The sequence below is a fragment of the Seriola aureovittata genome, chromosome 4, assembly GCF_021018895.1.
Source record: "Seriola aureovittata isolate HTS-2021-v1 ecotype China chromosome 4, ASM2101889v1, whole genome shotgun sequence".
Lineage (NCBI taxonomy): Eukaryota > Metazoa > Chordata > Actinopteri > Carangiformes > Carangidae > Seriola > Seriola aureovittata.
Genome location: NC_079367.1, coordinates 29,321,788 through 29,347,068, shown reverse-complemented (window position 1 = coordinate 29,347,068; position 25,281 = coordinate 29,321,788). Strand labels below are relative to the sequence as shown.

The following is a 25,281-nucleotide window of genomic DNA, read 5'->3' as shown; positions in this document are numbered from 1 at the left end:
AATTAACAGTTAGAATGAGTGATCAGAAAGCATCAGTGTGTTGTCTGCTGAACTTTACAGCCTCACAGCACAGGATCAGGATTATGTAGTTGTTTTCCAAAATCCCCGTTTTCCTCGTCCACACTGAAACAAGAGGTCAGAGTTTTTAGATGTATCTCCTTTGGAGAGTGTTTTAGAAAATCAGTGTCTCAGTGAGGATGGAAGGTGAACGGGATGCGAGCTCAGAAAATGAGCCTGGATGTCAGTCACAGGACCTGACTGTGTAGTCAGCTGTTGCATCTGTAAATCAGGAGATAATTACACACAGATTGTGGGTGCAGACTAAATGAAAGGTGTAGAGTAAGTGTGTCCTTCCTTTCATACACGTAAATCTGCCCCTTGGTGTTATCTCTCTCTCTCTCTCTCTCTCTCTCTCTCTCTCTCTCTCTCTCTCTCTCTCTCTCTCTCTCTCTCTCTCCAGTCATTCAGAACATCTCTAGATCCACCTCAATAAAGAACAGAGAGGCTCATGAATAAGCAATAACTGTGTGTGTGTGTGTGTGTGTGTGTGTGTGTTGGATCTTGAGGAGGTGAATGGTGAATCACTGCCTCTGTGAATGTGCGTGTATTTGTGTGTGTGTGTGTGTGTGTGTGTGTGTTAAAGATGCAGTGAGATCTGTCTCTTCATGCTGTTTGGCTCTAAACAACCAAACAGGATGAATTCTTGTTAAATGTTGACCTGAAGATTCCAATTTTACTCCATGTTTGATACTAGAATCCAATTCTCAAAAAATCAACTCCCTCGTCATTGAAAAACACACTTGTTGGAACAGCACATGTGCAACTGTGTTCATGTACGTAAAGGTTTTGTTTGAAGTGATGATCCATAAGAAGATATATTTGTGGTTTTAAGAACCAAAAACCATCTCAGTGTAGTTTTACATCTCTCTCAGGCTTCTCTCTGGAGCTCTAGAAACAACAGGTCAGTGAGCCAATCAGAAGAGAGGCTCAGAGCCTCCTCTCTTCTGATTGTGTCTATTATTTCTATAAATGACCATCTCAAAGAAGTCTAACTTCCTCTACACCTTGTGTCTCAGCAGATAAATGTGACGTGATGTCAGCATGCCATCGTGACATCATCCCCACCTCTGAGGGAAGTGATGTTTTGCTTGGAGAGGAAATGAGGAACATGGAGCTGTTTCTGAATCTGTCAGAGTCTCCATTCCTTCTCACCTCGTCTCCTCTAGAGCTGAGTGGGGGGGACACGCAGCGAGTGGATGGCAGCTGGAGTCAACACGGAGACCTGCAGGAATGTGGACAGTGAGTGTCTTTCATGGATGTATCAAGAGAACTGGACAGCAGACTCAAAAAGATAAAGAATAAATGTTCATGCTCTAAAAATGAATAATTAAGATAATAATAATAATTGACCTCCATTCAACTTTAGAACTGAGAGACAATCACACAGGCTGTGTGTGTCCTGTCTATTTCCAGGTTGGAGAAGAGGTGGGTCCTATGGCACAAATTTATGGAGGAACACGCCCACCTGGATATGTGGCTGCAATTGGCTGAACAGGCTGTCAGTTCCCATAACTCAGCCCACGTTACCTACATCACCGCCAAGGAAGAGCTGAGGAAGTTTGAGGTGAGGAGATATGTAACATAAATATTCAAACATTAAACTTTGTTTTCTCGTGGAAAAGTTCAACTTAAATTGAGGTCATATTTCAACCCATGTAATTCATCATGAAAGGGATTAAAAGAACTTGGTTTTCTCATCAAAGGAAATACAAAGTCTTAACTTTGGATACTTTTGAGCTTCTCTTTTTTTCTCACTTTTAATGATATAAATTATGAAAACAAATGCACACACTCAATTTTGTTGCAGAATCAAGTCGTCTGCATAGAGTTGTACTTTGATATGTAAACTGTGCAGAATGAGACTGTGTACTAATAACTGTTAGCAACATTCACTTTTTACTGCACATGATTAAATTATCATTGAGTCAAACCAGTTGGTACAGGCTCATACTGGGGCTCAACACTTGAATGTAATGGATGTTGCACATTGTTTGAAAACTGAGTCTGTGGCTATTTACAGAAAGTGCCCAAATGTTTTCAACTCTTTACGAATGGACAAAAAAACCTGTTTTACATGAACACACTGGATTTGTAGGATAGGAAAGTCTTCAAAAGAAACCTGAGTTGCTTCATGTAGTTGTATGTAATGTAATATGAACGTTAATGATAATGTTTATGTTTGTTGTGCATGACCTCAGATATGACCTGTGTTTGTGTGTTCAGCGGCTTCGGTGTGAGGCAGCATCTCGGCTCGTGCAGTTGGACGGTCTGACCCAGAGGAATCGAGCACTGACTCCGCTGTTTCTGGGCGCCATTCAGGCTAAGCTGCTGTCTACCGCGAGGGAATGTGGGCGACGATGGGATGACGTGAATGCCAAACTGGAATCCATCACAGTGCGACTGAAGGTCAGAGTCCTTCCTGTAATTTCCCCTAAGTCTACTTCTAATTTCTGCAGAGGTTGTTGTTCTGTGCTCATTTGTTTCATCTTTGAATTTTTAAAACTTTCTGACAGAGTTCAGACAGACTGTCTGTAGAGTGACAGTGTTTGCTTATATATGTCACCAACCCGTTGTTGCTGAGCACAGCAGCCAGGCCTATAATCTGGAATGTCCCTGACTGACTGACTGACTGACTGATGATACTCTGTTAGGGGGGTGTTTACAACTGCAGTGTTGCTAACTTAGCTCATTGTCTCTAGATCTAGAGACAGATTGGGTATAACCTGGCCCAGGTTTGGGCAGTTTATGGATGCTGACCGTCATCTCTTGTAACAGGCAGTCTACTGAGCGGTTCTAGTTTCCCAGCTGCTGAGGAACTGCAGGGAAGCGCTGCAAATGCGCTTCCATTACACTGAGCCTCACCTCCATTACAACAAATAAACTACTTTCATTACATATATCATTATTACTGAAGGAAGTAGAGGAATAACTAAACATAAGACACACTGAGAAGAGAGAGCAGGAGAGAGAGAAGTCATTGGTAACGAGGCTTCGTACTAACGACTATGACCAACTCTACATATCAAACAGAGGGAGCTAGACATAATAAAAATCTATAATGTTCTGGAGTTGAAGAAAATAAAGACTAAGATAAAGATAAACTATTGTGCATCCAGACGGAGGCTGTGCTCCGTGTCAGAGACTAAACAAGAAATATAAGAAAGGAAATAAGAAAGGGCCCTGGTGGCTCACCTGGTGGACCATGTGTCATTTTTTTTGTTTAAGATTACTTATAACAAAAAAAAGACACAGTCTTTCTCTTAACTTTCTCTTTGAGTAAATCCCACTGAAATCACAGCTCAGTCTTTGTCTTTAATTTATGTGTTTTGATAATTTTATCAGACGACGTTGTAGTTATAAAATCAGGATTTGGTCACAAGCAGTCCAGACATGTACTAGGTTTTGACCTAGTCTTATTTAATCTTTGATGTTTTTATCAATTAGCTTGTCTGGTGTAACTGCGGTAATTTAGACATAAGAAGGGTAGAACTTTTAAATAATCAACCAAAGTGTTTCCAAACATTACTAATATTCTAAAGAAAAGTGAAGAGTTTTGAGGATGGACTGTCCCTCTTTCCTCTCTCAGCTCTTTGTCTCAGAGTGGGAGGGGTTTGAGGCAGAGAGGGAGGAGCTCTCTCTCTGGTTGGCCGACCTGGACGTCCGTCTGACTGAGGTGGATTACCTGACTGGAAACACCTGTGAAAAGCTGAGATGCCTGCAGGTATGTTGTGTTATACAACTAAACTCTTCCTACCTCATGCACTGTATATGTACTTTCTGTGTGTGTGTGTGTGTGTGTGTGTGTAGTCCTTCCAGCAGTGTGTGTGTGTGAACTCCGGCCGTGTGAACACCCTCCTGCAGCGTGGCGAGGCGTTGATCCAACACAGCGAGCCGACTGATGCTCAGCACATAGAGAGCCGACTGCTGGAGCTGCTGCGCCACTGCAGCCACGTCTACAACAACATCGCACGGACACACACACGGCTACTCAGCATGAGACTGGTACACAGACACACACACACAATCACACTGTAACCACCAAAATGAATGACAGTGAGGGTCCAGTTGGGCGGGGCTTTGGGCATGGCTGAGGGCGGTGACTGTTTTGTTGTGACATCACAAAGTTCCAGAAGTCCTGACGGCTGGTTTTAAGGCTCAGTTTCTGAATACAGGCTGTGTGCATTTCTCTGTGGACTGAGGCTTTGATACTTGCACAGTATTAATATAGAACCTAGCTAGCTTTATAATCAAACAACACATGGACAGAGACCTTTAGACTATATGGAACATTTAACTAAAGTTTATGTATTGAAGAAGAGTTTATTCCACATGTTTCCACTATGCCCTCTGACCCTTGACTTATTTTTTTAAACTTCATGGCACTGACTGTCACCACCTGTACACAAGTAACAACATGTATAAATTTAAATTCAATTTGTATAAAGTACCATGTATTTAGATACAAATTAGAGGGAAAACGAACACAGCGTTGCAGTGATACACTTCCAAATATTAGCGTTAACTAGAGTCTTGCCATCAGACCACTGATCCAAGGAATTTCTAGTACCAAATACTTTCAGTCATCCTTGGAAATCATTAAGATATCACAAACCCACAGTATTAATATAGAACCTACACCTGCTTTATAATCGAATAACACATGCACATCTACCTTAATACTATACAGACCTTTAAGATACAAGCATTGGACTCGACTCGGGCTCATGTTTATGATTAAATCTAATAGAATCTGTATTGTGGAGACTTTAAAGGTACAATGTGTAAGATCTGGCCAAATCTGGCCAGAATTTTAGTTTAAAATGTTCAAAAAATGAACTAACACCATCAATAGTATGTGAAGGAGCCACAATGATGATGTCATGACCAAGAGCTCAATCTATTGTATTTCAGAGATATCTACTAACATGAGCATGCTAACCAACTAGCCGTGTCCTAGACCGTGTTGTAATACCACTTTATGACACTAGATGCTGTATAAGTCAGAGTAGCGTCTAGTCTGCCTTCAGACCCACAGAGAAGAACAGCTTCCTCCTGAGCTTGAAGTTACGCTACGGCTCCCGACTAAAAAAAAAAACAAAAAAAAAAAAGCTGCCGACAAGCATCACAGAAACACAGATGTCTGAAGCGCCTAGAAAGCGATCTTTATCTCCATCTCGAAGAACCGCTCCGACAAGAAACCACGTTCAACGGCAAAGAAGCAAAACACGGGTGAATGCTGGTGTGTTTTTCCACCATGGGAGACAACTCTGGGTGAGTAAACAGCTGACAAACACCTCATGTGGCATAAATGTATGATGTATGACATTTTAGCGATGTAGTAGAATTTAGCCTGTTCCTGCAGCTGTTGTTCAGCCAGATGTGACTGTTTGATCCAGAACCAGCAAGTTCAGGATCCACTGCCTAATACTGTATTTATTTTAGCATATTCATATCTACCCTTACAATTTATTATACACACACAACACATCTAACATGTTTGAATGTAAAGAACTTGTATGATCTAAACTAATTGTCCTATCACATGTATCAGGACAGGACAGGAATTCCAGTCTGGTCCTCCCCAGTGATGGACCAGCACCTGCCTTTTCTTCTGCGTCTGGCCTCATCAATCAGCAACCACATTACAGTGACACCTCAGAGTATTATTCCTGCACAGAACAGATATTGTCTATACTGTGATCTTTTGCACGTCCTGCTCAGCAGGAGTTTTGTCAACACTTTTGTACATAGTATTTTTCATGGTTTTATTTTTTTAATATGTGTATCTATGTATATTTATCTTTTGACTGTGTCAGTATTTTACCTTTTTTATTATTATTTCCTGTTAATATGTTTATTGTATACTGCACCAAAGACCAAGCCAAATATCTTGTGAGTAAAAACCTACCTGGCAATAAACCTTATTTTCTGATTTTGCCTCTGTGATGATGTCATCATCCCTTCCTCATGCTGCTGTAGTCTGACACCCATGTGTCATGCAGTTTCCCCTTGCCTTCATATTTTTATAGGTAAATAAAAACACACTGTTTGTATTACAAGTACTCATAATTTTCAGTGTTAAGTTTCAGTGTTATCAACCATTTTAACTATCAACAATAAATGCACATATAAATAATAAATTATAAGGAACATGTGGAAAACAACAACAGTATTAACTAAACAGGGGCGAAGAAGTGAAATGCTGCCTCCTATGTAGGTGGAGCAGGTAGCACGACCTTACACATTACACCTTTAAGGCATGTTGGCTTCTTCCTCCTCTGCACATTAAATCTAGTTTTATTATTACATGACTTTTATCATGATGATTAATTGTACAAAACAATAAACCAACAATAGACTTCTGCCTTGACTTTGCTTAATTTTAAACAAGATGATTTGCTGCTTTTCCATGACGATTTTCTCTTGCAGTACGTTGAATATATTTGGATCTTTGATTTCTGCTCAGACAAAAAAAAGATATTTCATAATACGAAATAACCGTTAGTTGTTGCCCTAGTTCCTCTATCCCTCCTAAGCACTCCACAGCACTCACACAACCACCTGAAATATTGCTTTTCTTTTACAGTTCTTACTTCTCTTGAAGTCTCTTCCTCCTCCTCTTCCTCCTGCAGGTGTTCGAGGATGACTGGATTCTGTCTCAGGCTACAGACTCTGGCTGCCCCTCAGAGACTTTGTTAGAGGAAGAGGGAGCGCTTGATAAACCTAACCTGGACCTCCCTGCAGTTTCAAACCATCCCAAAGGTAAACCAACATTTAATTCAGTCAAGTCCCATTCATTTCTCCAGATATCAGCCAATCAGCTAACCCCAACTGACCTTCCCCTCAGACCTCCCCTCACCCACTCACCACCCTCCTCCTCCCTCTCCGGCCTCTCCTACCCATGAGCACCTGGGGTTAGAGTGGGACCCCTCAGTTGATATTGGACATTCAGTCTCCTGTGATGATGGCGACTCATCGTATTTCAGTGTGAGCACAGGTAGGTGGAAACAAAAGATGTCTTAGCATTTTAGCATTTGAAACATTTCTCCACTAGGGCCTGAGAACCTTTCCATGTTGCTGTTGCTGTCGCTGCTACTTCATCTTCACACATCCAGCTCCACATTTAACGCCCAGCAGCAGACATTTAGCCTGGCAGTCTGCTCCAGACACAATCTAATTTACCATGTTCTGATTGGTCGACTGTGTCCACCGTCCCTTTAGTTGTTTACAGATTCTGCTGAGTCGGCCAACTACTGAATTCCTCAAAATAAGAAATAAACAAAACACACACAGTCCACCTCTTTGTGGTTACAGACCTGCAGTGTTTGCCTGTGCCAACATGCCACCACCAATTTTCTTTTCAGACCTCCATTAAGGCCTGAAAGCAACTCCAGGCTTCTTCCAAAGTGGAATAAGATTTACAGGCTACTGCACAAAATTTTCTTTTGCTCAAAGCTTTAAACGAGGACAAAAACTACAGCTCTGTGTGTTGTCTAAAGTGAATGTGTTGTTTTTAAAGGAAAGTACTGTCATGGATGATAGCTTTGTGTGTGTGTGTGTGTGTGTGTGTGTGTTTTGCAGGGCTGTGTCACCGAGATGGCCTGAAGAGGTGGAGCTACCTCAGTTCCCTCAGCTCTCTGTCTGACATCACCAACCAGGAGGCAGACTTGGTGAGTTACAGCAGCCTCAGTGGTTGACAGTAAAAGTATTTACATGTTAAAAGAATCAAGATCTACAGTGCTTAGGTTAGCTGGTTGCACACAGGCCAAAAATTCCATCCAATCAGGTTAAAACATCAGTTAGTTTGAGTACTGAAGGTTAAATGAACTCTAACATGTCCCAGATGACCATAAGTACTGATTTAATGTAGTACAGATTGTTGTCCCGATAAAGACTTTTAATGCACACCTGCCAGCCAATCAGAAACAAGTATGTTAATAGCCAATGGTTTTCATACCTTAAGATGAATTTATGTTCATACAGCTTTATTTTCTGCAACTTGTTCCATAATGCATGAGAATTTGTTGGTTATTTTTGTTATTATAAAAACTAAAAATACACTATATTATGTTATTACTAAGATAAGTCTTCACTAAGACTTTATTAAGACTTCCATTCCTTTCCATTGTAATTTTTGGCTGGAGCACAACAGCGGGACCAGCCCTATAAACATGAAATCACTGACCGACTGACTGAGTGATGAAGTTCCACCATTGGTTGGCCAGCCAGAGTGTTGGAGTTTCCCCATTGGTCGTTATTCTTTCCGGATGATTCTGTGTGAACAGGCAGTGTTGAAAACTTAGCACCTCTGTTGCGAGATTAACTGACACTTTCAGCAACGATTTTCCAACCTTAACTACTTCTGGCAGAAGAGAGTCACAGCGTGTCCCCTACAGTGTTGAATGACCTTTACTGCCTACGAGCAGTTAAGGTCGTACTTTCCCGCCACAGACACACACCTTTCGATGCTGACCTCATGGCAAGTGACGTGAATGAGCTTCTATCTTTCTCCCTGAGTGATCATTTTACAGTACTAGGACTAGGTTTTGACCTAGTCTTGTTAAAGCTGCTTTGCTTAATATGGCAGATAAGTGGTGCGGATTCCCATGTGATGGATCCATTTGACTCCTCGTTTTAAGATATTTAAATGCAGCATCCAAAATGATGTGTTGAAGGAGAACAAAACCATGTGGTGTTTTTCTTCTAAATTCATTTTCGCTCTCTTCTCTCTGTTGTTCTGCTCTGACCCAGATGCTACATGGCCCAGAGGCCTGGTCTGTCCATCTGTCTCTCCCTCACATACACAGACAGACACACACACACACAGTCAGACACACACACACACAGTCATTGATGTTCCGATACACCAGCTATCTAAAAATGTTCTCCGTTACTGGCTGTCGGTTTTATAAGCCAGTTACAACAGTTCACCTCCTCCTCTACTGATTTATTGATGATGCCAGGGGGATGTGGCACCTTTATATGTTGTCAGGTACATCAGTTTCTTTTTTTTTTGGCTTTATTTTGGCGAGACACAGGAGTGGAGAAATGTCAGCAGCTGCAGGAGGGCAATGGAAATGAAGAGAAATGGTAATGAAGAAGGCTAAACAAGATGAATCGAGAGGGAAACAGAAAGAAGGACATATATTGTCCTAGAAATTTTGAAGTAATTTGAGTATCATCCTCTTCTAGCCTGCAGCAGCCCCACTTCCCATCCCCCATCTCTGTATTTTGGTATGTCTCGCACACACCCACACACTGTTGCACTGTCGGTGAACCCCACAGCTCAACAGGAAGAGATGAACTGAGACACACGTGAAACTGAATTAGCATCTGATTATGGCTGCAGCATCCCAACAAAGACATCAAAGTGTGTTCACTTGTGTCACCTCACAGCATCTTCTCTTTTTCCTCAACCTGATTTTATTTATTGTATTCATGATGTCAGCACACCCACCCCGCTGTCTGCCCGCAGGACGTGACAGGGTTCTACTTCTTTAAATCTGTGACTGGGTGATCTCTTGAATGCCGCATGAATTCTGACTGCGACTCAAGAGTTGTGCCTGCAGAGTTGTGTGTGTATCCCCCACCGCCATTTTAAGCCGCTGATCTGAATCTTTTGAACATGATTGCCAACATGGATGGGAAATCCTTAATGTTCTAATTCCATGACAACTGGGAAAACTTAATCTACAGCTGAAGATCATTTGTTATGATTTAAAAGCTCCAGAACAGCTAGGTGGAGCTTGTGGTGAGATTGTTTTCTCAAACAGACCTGGTGATTCTAACCATGAAAAACACTGAATGAAGCAGTTTGACATTTAAAGTCAGTGTTTGAGTGACGCTGTACGGAGGACAGAGACTCAGGGAAGAGTTGGAGCTGAGATTGATGCTAACCTTTGTTCTGATTGTTTCTCTGATAACTTATGAAGCAGACGTTCAGCAGGTTTTTACTGGCAGCTGAATTATCCACAGAGGTGTCCTCCTCTCCATAACAAACACACCAGGGGATTCAAACCAGTAGAAACACCCAGTAAGCAGTTTCACTTTAAAAAGATTCACCGACGCTCTTCAGCAGACACAGGACAGGACGTCTCCAGCAGCTGGGAGCTGAGCTGTCTAACATTTCCTCAGCTTGTTTCTCTGATAACTTCAGATCCAGACGTCCGACGACTAAAATCCTTCATCTGGTTCAAATATAGAGCTTAAAACCACCAAGATTAAAAAAAAAAAAAAAAAAAAAAAAAGAGTATGTGACTTAAAAGTAGATAAAAGTCAATGTTGAGCTTCTGTCAGACAAACACACTGACACATGATCATAGAGGATATGATGTCATTAACAGGCGACCAATGAAACACGCTGTTACCATGATTAAAATCACAGATTTCTCTGGTTTGAGAATTGATGGAAACATTTGGGAAAATGTAAGAACACAGATCAACAACATTTAGAACACAGGTCCAGTTGTTTGTAGACATTGTAATGTGGAAAAGTAACATGTTATAACTTTTTTTTTTTTTTTTTTTAAGTATATTTTTGGGGCTTTTTATGCCTTTATTTGACCGTATAGTGGAGAGAGACAGGAAACAGGGAGGCAGAGAGAGGGGGAATGACATGCAGCGAAAGGCCGTCCGATGCGGAACTCAAACCGGGGCCAACTGCATCAAGGACTGTAGCCTCTACACATGGGGCGCCTGCTTAGACCACTAAGCTGCACGACACCCCACATGTTATAACTTTAAGGACAATCTGACATTTGGATGGTGAGCTCATGTAAGCCAGCTGACAATGAAAAGGAATACTGAATTTGTGCTTGTTTATCTTTAAGATTAAGTAGTTTCAGCCTCAACAAGTTTGAGTTTTGCAAAAAAAAATAGTCTCGCCTTGGGCCGAACATGTTGTTGCATTTATTTTTTTTTCTAGGTATTTTAGTTTATTTTTATAATGGAATTTGTTGTGCTTAATTTTCTATTGTAGTTAATGAGCTATTTCATTTATTTTGACATTTGTTGAGTTTATTCTTCTATTAGGACAAAAACTCTTCTGTGGTTTTAGCTATATTTACTTGTAAAATGATCACTCTGAGTTAGAAGCGACACAGAATATCTTTCTTATTTTGTCTCTCACAAAGCGCACAGTCTTTATCTGGGTAACTAAGATCACTCAGTCAGTCAGTCACAGATATTCACAATTACAGTGCTGGCATCGCTGTTGCGATCCAGCTAAAAACCAATATAAACTAAACATCCATAAAACACAATCCTCAAAGGTGCAGGACATCTAATTTCCAACTTGATGAAATTGATAAATCTCCACATCATGATGCTGAAATCCTTCAAAAAAATAAGCAACATTCACCGACTGGATCCTCTGCAGATCCATTATAAACCACCTGAATGTAGAATACTGAACTCTTCAGATTATATGATCTGTGTTCTGTGCAGCGGCTGGCATGGCTCGACCACACCTACTCAGGAGCGGCCCAAAAGGCGAAGCCACAGTTGAATGGGGACCAGTGGGCGTCCTCGACTCCTGACAGACAGGCCGGTGAGCCAATAAGCTTCGATGGTGGCCGAGTGAGGGCGTGGCTGGGAGTCCAGAGGTCTGCCCCTCCAGAGCGGAGGACTTCCTGTTCCAAAGCTGTGCAGACTGATGGAGAGGTGGGGGTGCGGTGAAGTCACCTTCATTCACACTGTTTAAACCTTCTTTTTTTCCAGGTTTTTTTATGTTAGAAAAATTGGCAGTGCATATCAATAAAAAAACTGATAACAAAAACTCAAAGCTATACACTATATGGCATCTGTCAAAAATATTGAGTACACACAGCAAACACAGCTGGTCACGTTATCATGGAGTTTTTGTGTCCCTTCCTGACTTTACTGCCACAACTTTGCAAAATAGAACCACGACTAATTACAGTTGGCAGCAGTTTAAGCACTACTTTAACTCTCCATTGAAAAGACCCAAACCAACAATGCATGTCTCCTACTAACAAGTATTTTGTGTGCGTGTGCGTGGGTGTTCATGCGTGTAAAACCTCCTGACTCTTGAGACATTCTCACGTACTCTCAGACACAAACAGACATAAAGTAAATCTCTGACCTTGTGGGGACCAGTGTTTATATGGATGTACATAAATGACAGACTGAGCACAAAACAAATGTGAGTGCTGTTCAGTCTGAATGTCAGCAATCCAGATTGTTCAGGCTCAGATTTATAAGAGGGGAATCAGTTCTGTATGCAGTTAGAGGAGGTGCAGTAGGTGAGGAGTGGTATTGATGACTGGATTAAAGTAATTTGACTCACACTGTCTTAAAAACTAACTAAACTATTTGGAGGATTGCACTTAAATTCATGTTTCCTGTCAATGAATCCTACTGATTTTAGTGACTCTTACTTTCTTCTAGCACCTCCTTAAGGTTCATAGGATGTCATGAAATTGTTTCAACCTTCATGTTTTCCTCGGAATAATTTGAACCTCAGGTCAAACTTTTAATTTGTCCAGTGCTTTGGTTTATGACCAAATACCTGCAAAACTAATGGTGTTCCCATCTGTTTAATAATCATTAGCAAATGTTAGCATGCTAAACTAAAATGGTGAACATGTTGAACATTATACCAGCTAAATATCTGCATGTTAGCATTGTCACTGACATTAGCATTTAGCTAGCTTCTCATCCAGCTAGCATTTAGCACCGCTGTCCTTACATACAGGCTCACAGCGCTGCTAGCATGGCTGCAGACTCAACAGACTTGAGCTGTGTCCCAGTTCAGGGGTTGCATCCTTGAGAGGCTGCATCTGAAGACTGATTGCAACTAGACTGTCCCATTTCAAGGGCACCTTAAAATGCATCTGTCTTTTTGTGGCCCAACCTATCCCAAGATTCATTGCACACCGGTAAGGAAAATGATAACTCAGCAAACAACACTGACAGAGAGCCTGAGGATTACACTGTTAAATGTAAGTATTGGGTTTCAGCTCAGTTCAACAGCTAATGGTACAACTGTTAAAACCACGGGCCTTTAAACCTCAAGTTTTTTTGTGGGAAAAAAAGTCATGTGTTTTCAAGGTTGCTAGGCGACAGGAGCCGTGATTTTCCAATGCAACAGCAAGGGCGGGCACAGCTGGTGACACAAACGAAAAACCTGCGTAGGCTATACCGTCTCATTTTGGTTCAGCCCTTGCGGTCTACACAAACACACTACGCTCTGCAACTCAAACTGCCAATATGAGAGCAAGCAGCTTTTGATAATTATGATCAAGAAAAGCTCAGTTGATTACTCAGGTTTAGGTAGACCTACTGATTTGTCTCACAGACTCAAAACATCTGTTACACTCATTCATACACAAATTTGATTCTGCTACTACATACCCATGCGTGCACACTGTCAAATGTTCACTTTCAGACTGAAAAGCACACAAACGTGTTTAGTGCTCACTCAGTTCTTTTATCATTGATTTACTTTTTATCTCTAGATGGTGGTGAGTCCCCGAAATGTGAGACTAGAAACAGATTTTTGTCCCCATAAGGTCTTCAACTCATGTAAAGTATACTCATACACATCAAAGTTCCAGCACACACACACTGAGTGATGTCTCCTCTCATCAGAATCTCCATCAGCAGTCATGATCATACATCTTTATTTTCCTCTGTACAGAATTCCCAGATTCATCCACCTTCTGTAGAGATGGATTTCTGAATAACTGTCCTGTGTTTTCTCTCTCCAGCTCCACGTTTCTCTCTCCATTAGACTTCATTGGCCTCAGCCTTCATTTTCTCCCCCTCTCTCTCATTACTGGTGAAAGCGTCTATTTATTCTCCTCTTCCTCTGTCTAGTCTGCCGCTCCTCGAGCCGACGAATGAATCCATAAAGTCTTGATTTATGCGTCGAGCTCTGGCTGCACTTTTAACTGTCGCCATAAAAACAGGAGAGAAACACAACCTGACTTCCTCCTTTCCTTCTTTCCTCAGTGGTTTACAGCAGTGTATACAAACCTAGACTGAGAGAACAAACCTAGATTGAGAGAACAAACTGGGATTGAGAGAACAAACCGGGACTGAGAGAACAAACCCGGAACTGAGAGAACAAACCTAGATTGAGAGAACAAACCGGGACTGAGAGAACAAACCGGGACTGAGAGAACAAACTGGGACTGAGAGAACAAACTGGGACTGAAAGAACAAACTGGGACTGAAAGAACAAACCGGGACTGAGAGAACAAACTGGGACTGAGAGAACAAACTGGGACTGAGAGAACAAACTGGGACTGAGAGAACAAACTGGGACTGAAAGAACAAACTGGGACTGAAAGAACAAACTGGACTGAAAGAACAAACCGGGACTGAGAGAACAAACTGGGACTGAAAGAACAAACCGGGACTGAGAGAACAAACTGGGACTGAAAGAACAAACCGGGACTGAGAGAACAAACTGGGACTGAGAGAACAAACTGGGACTGAGAGAACAAACTGGGACTGAGAGAACAAACTGGGACTGAAAGAACAAACTGGGACTGAAAGAACAAACTGGGACTGAAAGAACAAACTGGAACTGAGAGAACAAACCCGAAAATGAGAGAACAAACCTGGAACTAAGAGAACAAACCCGGACTGAGAGAACAAACCCGGACTGAGAGAACAAACTGGAACTAAGAGAACAAACCCGGACTGAGAGAACAAACCCGAAAATGAGAGAACAAACCCGGAACTGAGAGAACAAACCCAGACTGAGAGAACAAACCCAGACTGAGAGAACAAACCCGGAACTAAGAGAACAAACCCAGATTTAGAGAACGAACCCAGACTGAGAGAACAACAATTAAGTATGGATGCTGTTTGTAGCAGGTGTATTGTCATAGCACATAATACAGACTGCCAGAGTATTTCATCTGTTCACAGCAATTAAAATGTCAAAAAAAGATTTTTGCTTGATTTGTTGATTAAAATGATAATAATACAAACAGCACCTTAAATAAGAAGTTGTGTCACTAATACCCCCAGGGGAGGAATAAACTCTATATGTGCAGGCAGATATTTTTTAAGATGATTCTATTCTTGAAAAGTTTTCCATGTGAAACTCTGAGACGTTGCCTGAAACCACTGAGGATTAACAGAAGCTCTGTGTTCTTCAGGCTGAAGAAGAGATGTCCTGTTGTGAAGAAGCCGAGCGTCTCCTCTCCGAACAAAGGTGAGAAAACACAGAAACAGACTAAGCTGTACACAGATGAAGCGATAACAGACACAGGCCGGCTGTAATTTATGAGATATTTACAAAACCACAGAGATAAGCAGAACACTGTCCTTTATATTCACAAAGGGAAATCTTTGAGGCAAAGCACGGAGGTTCAGTGGCTTACAAAGAGTGAGATGTGTGATTCAACAATACTGTGCAGTGTTTGAGTTCGAGTTGCGAGCTGCACGGCATTTACTTGCTCTACCAAGAACATAGAAAACACACATCACACATCTTCTCTGTTTAGTGGAGCCAAGTCATTGATGATTTAATGTTGACGGGTATCACAGTGAACTGGAGCTGGTTTCATCAATTAGTAGAAAATAATACAAACTCTTTATTGTGCCAGGACTCGAGTTTCACTTTCAGTTTCAGTTTCAGTTTGGGACCCTGACCAGGACCAGGATTTTAGAGTCGACACCCTTCTGCCCAAACTTCAGCTGCCTGAAGGAAAATTCTTAAAATGTTTAAATTATTTAGATTTTTCATATTTTAGTTCAGTTATATTTAATTAGAAACTGCTATATAAACTCAACAAAACTCAAATAAGTGTCTCAGAACCTCTCCTCTATTCTCCCTGAAACCAAATTACATGATTCTTCCAACAGAAAACTGGGAGCAGTTATGAAGCTACAGAATTCGTTATTTACGTATATATTTATTTTGTTGCCATAGAGGAAGTCACATTTAAATATAGTGAGTGTGAAAGTACTGAAATCAGTACACCATTTTTGTTTTTGATTTTGGCACAGACATTGTTATCGATATTCTTGTTAAGTGAACATGAGATACAAGTTCAGGATCCATCAGGGCCCTGCCGGGGAGTCAGACCACCTCACAGTCTTTTTCTATTTGTTCCACTGCAGCGTTTAATCCTTTTATTTTACTATAATCTTCTTTTAGGGTTTGTATTTGTTTGTTTGTGTTTCTCCATTTCTGCCACATGCTGAAGAAAAGTGTTCTCCATCTTTTAGTTTCTAATTACATACTCCACAGACATTCATTTTCTCCATAAGTTCTTTGTAACCCTTGTGTTGTCTTCACATTCTGTATACTCCCCTCGTCCTCCCGGGTCAAAAATGACCCGCCTTCACTAAACCCCTAAAATAAAGAAGCTTAATTGAATTTTTAACAGCAAATGTAGTTTGCATGAAGAAACAACCTGCCATTAATCACAAACTGTGTGAATATCTGAGTTCTCCCTCTTCACAGTGCAGAAAGACTGCATTTATTCAGTGGACCCCCACTCGTTTTCATTACAACACTGCTGTCATAATTATCTTCTTTACTAAAGTAGAGATTTATTGTTAATATCATCATTTCTTAAGGTACTGCAGAGGTGGTAAACAATATTTTAAATATAAAATATACAAAAGAAATGTGAACAACATAAATTAATCAACTAATTAGCACATGTAGGGCAGTACACAACTGTGTGTGTGCATGGACTTGCAGATATATTTCTCACATGTGCAGCACACAGTATGTGTTTTACAGTCATTCATTGGTGGGCAGACCTGACAATTCTTACTTGCCCCAGCTGGGCCCTCCTGTAGATCAGGAAAAGATCCAGCCTCCTGAACAGCTTTGGTGGTTCGGGTTATAGTCAGTATTAGGCTGTTCAGCAGTAAAACGTGCACTCATGGCTTCAGCACAGAGAGAACTCTGGGTACTGTCATCTGCAGCACTTTTCCCGCCTCTGAATGTCGAGGTATTAGTGAACAATTCTTTCAAGAAATCTTTATTTTTTGTCTGAAATTGTTTGAACTTGAGTCATGTATGGGGTCGTAGAAAGATGATGCTGCACCTGCATGAGAAAGTTGTAGTTCTGTCTAAGATCAATCAGTAGGACACAACTCAACTCAACAATCTTTGTACCCTGGTGGTGTACAGCTTACATGGAAATAGAAATAAAGGCAATATTTCACTTTTTCTAAAGTTGGGCTCACTCTAGGAAAAGTCATCGAATTTCAAGTTGAAAAAAGATCATTTAGGTTGTTTTCTCTGCTGTTAAACACAGTGGCGGGTCATTTTTGACCCGAAGACAACACAAGGGTTAAAAGGATTGGTTGTCTTTGTGGGTTTCCTCCAGCTTTCTCCCACAGTCCAAAGACGTGCATGTTAATTTAATTGGAGACTCTAAATTGCCTGTAGGCATGAATGGGGGCATGAAGGGTCAGCAATGTGATGGATTGGTGACCTGTCCAGGGTGAACCCTGCCCTTGCCGATGTCAGCTGGGATTGGCTCCAGCCCCTACCGTGACCCTAAAAGTAAAAGCAGTATGGCTAATGAATGAATGAATGAATGAATGAATGAATGAATGGTTGTCCTGACTGCTAAATAAAGTACACTGCAGTTTTGAAATGTCACTGTTGTGTCATCACATCAACTAAATGTTGTAAAACCAGCAGCACTGCTTCCAACATCTGGAATTTGGATTTGATATCCAGGAAGTTGTCCTAAAAGGTAGGGGATGGTTGATACCACCACTCTGATACCAAGGAACACAGGGCCAGAATTTCTGATATCAATAGTATTTTATTATTAACAGCGGCTTATGTATTTCCATGTAGGGGAGAGCACTGTCATAATTCATGATGTGTATGCATCATCAATAGGCTAAATGTTAATACATTATAATGCCTACTAAATGATTTGCCAAAGGTTATCAGTCATTTTAATGCTGGTAGAATTTATACCTGCTGCCTGTGAGACCTGGGTTTGATTCCCAACTGAAGCGTGTGGTAGCAGGTGAAGCAGAACAAAAAGTGACGTCATTCATTCATGCATCACTTTGTAAAGAAAAGTACTACATGGATGGCAGTACTCCTCTTTCATGCAACCATCACTGCATTCATTTTTTAAAGCTATTTTTTGGCCATTATTTTACTGTGATAGTGACAGTGAGAGAGAGACAGGAGAGCTAGCAGAGAGAGGAGAGAGAGCTGGATTTGAACCTGGGCCACTACAATATCGATATTTTGGTGGATCGATCCACCCACCCCGACTGAAAGCAGGTGCAGAGCAGAGGAACATGTGACATTCTGTAGAAAAAGCTGTTAGCTGTTACTCGAGCTGGATAGATGTAGATTTTCTAGCTTCAGCAACAGACAAGACAGTTGGTCTTAACATTGCCAGAATTTTAATCTCCAAAGACAGACACTAACACCTCCTCCTCCTTCACAGTGTGACCTCCAGCGACGGGGCCGCCTCCTCCTCCTCCCTGCATCTCTACCTCCTCCTGGCTGCAGCTCTGACCCTGCTGGCCTGTCTGATCTGGGTCGTCCTGGAATCGCCGTGCCAATCCAGCAACAGGATGCCACGTAACTTTCACCTGGCGCTGAGATACGTCAACGGGCCCCCGCCTACCTGAAGACCGCCCCAGAGACTCTCATGGACAGAGTTTGGACAAAGCACTTTCCTCAGGCTCTACTGGACAGAGGTTCACAGCTCATACAATCTCAAAAAATGTGCTCATTTCAATTAACCAAACAGTTTCAGAAACAGAAAGTTCGAAGTTTCAGACAGGAACTGGGGGCTAAACTCCTGAAAGCTGGAAACAAGGCTATGATCCCTAATGCCACCAAGAAATACAACCATATGCTTTGTTTGATCCTAACAAATAAGATCAATTTATTATGTTGCTCCCCACCCAGGATCTTGTCCCCGTCACTTCCAGCTTTATCTTTAAAAGTCTCGGTTATGCCGTTAGTTATCCCAGGGCAGAGAAATCTAAGAGCTCCCTGCTTAAACTATTTAACATAACTGAAGCAGAATGAGTGTGAACAGGAAGTTGTAATATGTTGTGATATATTTTTATGTACCTCTGAAAGTCAGTGAAAACATTCATAACTGCCTTATTTTACCAGACTGATGCTACAGTACATTATTGTAGCATTAGCTGGTTAAATGTTCACACTAATGTTGCGTTAAAATCTGATTTTGTTGGTTGTAATTTAAATGTGAAAGGTTAGAAAAGCCACAAAGGAAACAAAAGTACGGTGGCCCTGAAAGCTCAAAGCACCGCAGCTTAAGAAAACACATGCAAACAGACAAAACACAAGCAAATACAGAACAGACAAATTTTCAGCAATTTGACAGTGAACCATCTGCAGATACACACAACAAAACAGAAGTGTTTCCACGGGACACGGGTTTCCACACGTCCAAGCAGGTTCATCACTTTTTAGTGTCCCCCTGGAAACACTTCTGTTGTGTTGTGAGTATTTGCAGCACGTGTTGTCAAACTGATGAAGATGTTTTCTGAATGTATTTGCGTTTTGTCTATTTGCATATGAGCTTTCGGGGCCACCGTACATAGATGAGCTTTAATTGTTAGACATAAGAGCCCGTTGTTACAGCAGTCGCTAGGCTAACACTGACAGTCAGTTAGCACGGAGAAGAGCAGCTGGAAGTGATCACAGTTTAAGCACATGTTTCATGAAGTGAGGGCTGAGTGTGTTTTGAAGATGAATCATAAATATCACACAAGAAATCAGATCAAGTCTTCTCCTGATGTCGGAGCAGCCGGGTTGTTTATTTCCTGATTTCATGCAATTGTAGAAACGTAGCAGTAGCGCTGTAGAGAGGTGAAGCCAACAGTCACATCCTGACGACATTTATCACACATTATTGTGTAAAAATTGAACAGAGCAGAGTCCGATGGCTATGACATAGGGTTATATCTTTAAACTGCTATCTGTGCTAATGTAGCTAAAGCTAATCTAAAACATTTCTGCTTCACAACTTCTCTCAAAATGACTGTGTGTAGGTTTGTTTGACTGCCGTTCATGTCAAAGTGATGAAGTATTTAAATGATATCTGACTGTCCCGCCTCACCATGATAGCACTTGTATTTGTAATTCATAAAGGTGTTTTGTAACAAGTTGTATATTCACAGTGCAAAAAATTCTTGTCTGTTTTTTGTGGTTTGTTGTTTTTTTTGTTCATGCTTTTTGTCCCAAACTACAAATCATACACACTGAACATCACTGCTACAGATTTATGAAGGTGGTTTTGTTCGTCAGCTGTCAGACATTCCACTTCTATGAAGATCCTGTTGCAGAGACGCGAATCTTTCTGCAGAGATAATCCATCAGTTTCTGTTCTGTTGCTTGTGAGTTGTGTTATTGGTGCGTGGTGATCCATTTAAAATGCAGCTGTGTTTGAGAAAGGCTGCACTGCTTTTCCAAAGAACAATAACTTCACCTTGACCAAAATCAAAGCGTACGCATGATAAATGATGTATCTGCAGGTTAGTTTCATGTCTCTGCAAGTTGTTTTGCAAAGGAACGGACGCAAACACTTTTCTGCCTGTTTGCAGAGGCAGAGCTGTCCACACGAGGGTTCAGTCTGTTGCAGACATGGGCAGATGATGGACTTTATGTCACACAGGCTCTAAAAAGTAAGTGAGCTTTAAAAAAAACAATGTTAAGTGTATCTGATACATACTAAAGAGGCTAAAACATGAAAAAGTATATCTGAAAAAGAAGTGCGAGGTGACGTTTGATCCTTTCTGACTGAGTTTTTTACTTTTTTACTTTGTCAATTATGTCATGTTACATCTTAAAGACGGTGCTGCCTGATTTATTGTGTTTTAAGTGACTGAAGCATTTCGGGTAACACATTACATCACAACTGCTCTTTTCATTGATTCAGTCATTTGTCAGAACTGCATGAGAGACTAACACCCAAATGTCTGACTTTATCAGGGGAATATGTCAGCCCATGATGATGATGCTGACGATGATGATGTTGACATGTTTTAAGGCTTTAATAGGTTTGACAAAATAATTGAAAAGGGAACTTGGTAATTCAGCTGCCATCTAAACGTTTCACCTTTAGTAAAAAAACTGATATTGCATCCATTCGAATGTTGTTGCCTGTGTTTGAAGATGTAAATAAAATGAATTGTATGAAACATTTGAACTTTCTAGATCATTTTGTGACGTCTCAGAGTGGGGATTGATTGACGGCTCATCATAATCTCATTTGACTGAAGTTTTATTATTTCTTTCATGTATGACTTTTAATTTGTTTTATTTCTTTTCCTCATGGAGTTCAACACAGATTGGAATTTAATATTTGTCTTTTTAAAACCATCCATAATTTTTCCAAAACTGTGGTAATGAACCTGAAAAATATTGTCACTAAACATTTAGCAGAACTGAGATTATATCACTGGTCTTATCTGCTGATTATCTGGGTTGAAACCAGATTTTTTTTTTCTCCTCTAGCTAAAGGTGTGTGTGTGTGTGTGTGTGTGTGTGTGTGTGTGTGTGTGTGTGTGTGTGTGTGTGTGTGTGTGTGTGTGTGTGTGTGTGTGTGTGTGTGTGTGTGTGTGTGTGTGTGTTATGTTACCAAACTTCTTTTTTTTTTTTTTTTCACACATTCAGTTGGGGTGAAACTTCAAAATCTTCAAGCTTCATCAAGACAGAGCATTTTTACCAGTGTCTTTCCTCTGACACTTTAAATGTGATGGAATCCAAATTCTGCAAGTAAATATATTTTTGTTTCTATTTTAGTTTTGAATATATTAGTTTGAATGTGGTGTTTGTCTGCAGGATGAGTGCATGGAGACAAGAAAATTCTGTTAAACTAGAGCTATGAGCAAGAATGGATCTACCCCTGGCGTCACTTGGTGGACTTTATACAGTGAGCAGTGTGAATGTGTGTGAATGTGTGTGAATGTGTGTGAATGGCGGCAGGTTTTTACATCGTCTTACAGCAGATTTGCGTGCTGTATCTCATGCTACCTTCATGTGTCTGTGGAACGCAGAGTCACTGGTGATACTGCTTACTTAGGAGGATTTAACTGCAAGACAAGCAGTCCGTGTGTGTGTGTGTGTGTGTGTGTGTGTGTGTAACCATGCAGCGCGGGTCTTTGTCATCATCAGCAGGAGATGTATAGATGTCAGTGTGTTTCCTACAGACGAACTCATTGTAACTACCAATGACAGTTGACAGTTTGTATGCTCTCGTAATTCTATCTTTGTGAGGACTGACTCAAAGTTTAGGAGGACATCTTTGCAAAGTGGGGACATTTGAGTCAGTGGTTAGGTCTGTGTTTAACAGTTTAACCTGGTTTTACACACATTTTAAATTTGGGTTAAAACTAAAAAAAAAGGGCCAAGATTCAATAAAACTCTAACAGAGTAACAGACTGATACATTTTTAGCTGCAATTTAAAAGTAAGAACTATTATAGTGAATGAGACCTTGTGCAGGTTTGTTTGCTGTAAGGTATTTGGAGCTGAGAAAATAAAAGCAGCCTTGCTGTGAATGGATTGAGTATCAGTCCCTGTCAATAATAGTAAAAGCTCGGCTGAGAATTGTTTGAAATGTTTTGATGCTAATGCAGATTTAATTCTTAAGTTCTTAAGTCAGTTCTGCTATGACTGTTTCATTTCAGATATAAACACAAATTTTTCTAAGAACCTTTTCTTAATAAAACACAGTATAACGTCAAAATGATGATTTAAATCAGATCAAAGAAACAGAGTGGGGTCTGTTCACTTAGGCTCCGTCCACACAACTACATTTTAGTTTTAAAACATATCTCTTCTGCTACGTTTTTCGCCTCCTGTCCACACTAGTCCAGAGCACCTAAAACAGAGACGTTCAGAAACTCGCTGGGCCTGGTTTAGTTTGAACACTCGGGGGTTGTGTTTTAGTCTGGACGGGCGAAAACTGAGACCTTTGGAAACAATGACATAGACACCCACGGTCGCTTCCTGATTGGGTCTCATCAGCCTGGACGACCAGTGGTGAAAGCAACATGAAAAATGAAAGTGTTACTGACCTTGTAGTCTTTGCTAGCAGCTGCTGATCAGTTAAATTCAGCATTTCAACACTGCAGCTGTCTTCCCTGTTCCTCATTCAGAGTATTTTTTGCAACTAATCAACTGCAGAGTAGACAATCTACTTCCTGTTTACACCAGCTAACACATGCCCAGTGTACGTGAATGGATGGAGATTGTTTCTATTTTAAAATGCCGTTTTAAAATATCGTAGCCTTAAACATTTGCCACACTCTCAATGACTGTGAACAGGTGTGTGTGTGTGTGTGTGTGTGTGTGTGTGTGTGTGTGCATGTACTTGTACCTCTATCTTTGTGAGGACTCGTTTAAACCTTACGGAGTGAGGACACTTTGTCCTCACAAATTCAAAGGGCTAGAGTTAGGTTTAGTTCAGGGTAAAGGTTGAGGTTAGGCATTTATTATACATTATTTCAGTCACTGCATTATGTCAATGAGTGTTCTCACAGTGTGTGTGTGTGTATGTGTGTGTGTGTGTGTGTATGTGTGTGTGGGTGTGGGTGTGTGTGGGTGTGTGTGTGTGTGTGCGTGTGTGTGTGTGTGTGTGTGTGTGTGTATGTGTGTGTATGTGTGTGTGCACGGTCTGCTGGTGATCCAGTTAATGAATGTACTCCATCTGTTTGGAGCGCTGGCAGGCTCACAGCTGGGACAAAGATGATTATGATATCTGCTCATTAAGAAATAAGGAAAGAAGAAATCTTTTAAACTTCCTTCCTGGGAATCAAAACAAGACAAAAAACAACAGTTTCATTTATCTTTAAATTCTAAAATATGAGCAATGGGCATGGTTTTCTCCTCCCACAGGAAAAAATTTCTTCTTGCAAGATCAAATCTTTTGCTAAAAAATCTAATAAGTTTAAATTGATCAGTCTTAAAAATTACCAGCAAACCAAGCCAAGAGTTTTAATAAATGTTTAGTTTTAACTCGGCTTTAAAGAGTTTAAACTCAGACTTGCTCATGTTGTTTAGTGTGAGTGGCAGCATCATTTCTCCACACACACAGAACTACATATCTGTTCTCACTCTCCCTGTTCGTTTCACTGTCCGTTCTGCTTCAGTGTGCTGGATTCCACTTTATCTATGCATTGTCCAATATAGAGAGTATGTGTTTGGGTGGATAAGGCAAGTTTTTCAGTATCTGCGCGTGGAAATGTGATGGCGGTAAGGGGAGGATGAGTGTGTCCGGGGCCACCAGGCACATGAATAGACATGATTGTTCCCCACAGCTGAGAAAATGCCTCAAATTCAGTTAGATGGCAAATAATTTCATGTTAGCCGAGGAATCTGCCCATGGACTTTTAACCCCGTGGTCGTGAGGCTTGAGGGAAAGACTAAAAGTTTTCAAATAATGTTCTTCTAGCTGTTTACTTCAAATTTTAGACAGATGACAGACCTGCATGAAAAATCCCAGCCTTCATTTGAATGAGGCCTCAGTCCAGACGCCAACGCAGAGGGGAAACTCAGCAAAACATCTGAACCTAGCGCAACATCTGCCAGACTACAATATGACGTCATCAAGTGGGGACAGCCAGTCAAATACAAGAGTGAGATTATATTCCTGGTGGATTATGTTAGATTACGCCAACAATACCTAAAATGATTGCCGTGATGATAACTTTTAGTAAGTTATATCCCGTCTCAGAGTCGTATAAACCACTGTGCAGTGTTTTGATCTCTTACTAAAACTGGACTCGGATCATATCTGAATCAACATGACTTCACTAAAACAGTTTTTTAATGCAGAGCTGTTTTCAGTTTGAACAGTCACTAAACCTGTTGAGATGATCAATCCTGATTTGAAGAGTAATTAGATCAGGAGTGTCCAACAGGTGGCTCGCGAGCTACCAGTGTAGTTCACCCCCTGATTTAGAGAAGTTCACCCAAAGGTTCAGAGAATTTAGTCGGTACAAACCATGGATATGTAGGTCAGACATAAAGCAACACAACTTCACTCAGTAAATCTCCAAATGCAACTAAATCAAATGCACAGACATTCTCGTTCTCTGATTTCTAAGCCCATTTATGGAGGTTTACGTCTGTGTATTCAGGTTTGACTGAATCATGACTCAGATTTCTGTCTGATGTCAGATGTTTTGGATGTTGATATTTGATGATTTGTTAAATTACATTATTCATCATTCATTTGGTTTGTAAGACATGAGGAGCTCT

At 40.9% G+C, this 25,281-nt stretch overlaps 1 protein-coding gene across 2 annotated transcripts in view; it reads left to right on the top strand.

Moving 5' to 3' along the window:
• si:ch211-137a8.2 (uncharacterized protein LOC777613 homolog) overlaps positions 1–21,216 on the top strand; it is a 45,760-nt gene extending 24,544 nt beyond the window's left edge. Inside the window, exons 2-12 of one of the 2 annotated variants that reach the window (XM_056373200.1) lie at positions 1,080–1,299; positions 1,474–1,624; positions 2,284–2,466; positions 3,647–3,781; positions 3,868–4,062; positions 6,693–6,822; positions 6,908–7,057; positions 7,642–7,730; positions 11,506–11,721; positions 15,195–15,250; positions 18,483–21,216. In XM_056373200.1, the coding sequence (XP_056229175.1) occupies positions 1,094–1,299; positions 1,474–1,624; positions 2,284–2,466; positions 3,647–3,781; positions 3,868–4,062; positions 6,693–6,822; positions 6,908–7,057; positions 7,642–7,730; positions 11,506–11,721; positions 15,195–15,250; positions 18,483–18,669 (1,698 nt within the window). In that variant the 5' untranslated portion in view covers positions 1,080–1,093 and the 3' untranslated portion in view covers positions 18,670–21,216. Of the gene's footprint in view, positions 1–1,076; positions 1,300–1,473; positions 1,625–2,283; positions 2,467–3,646; positions 3,782–3,867; positions 4,063–6,692; positions 6,823–6,907; positions 7,058–7,641; positions 7,731–11,505; positions 11,722–15,194; positions 15,251–18,482 lie in introns of both variants that reach the window. The other variant, XM_056373199.1, reaches the window with a different exon arrangement.
• Positions 21,217–25,281: the final 4,065 nt, after the last annotated feature.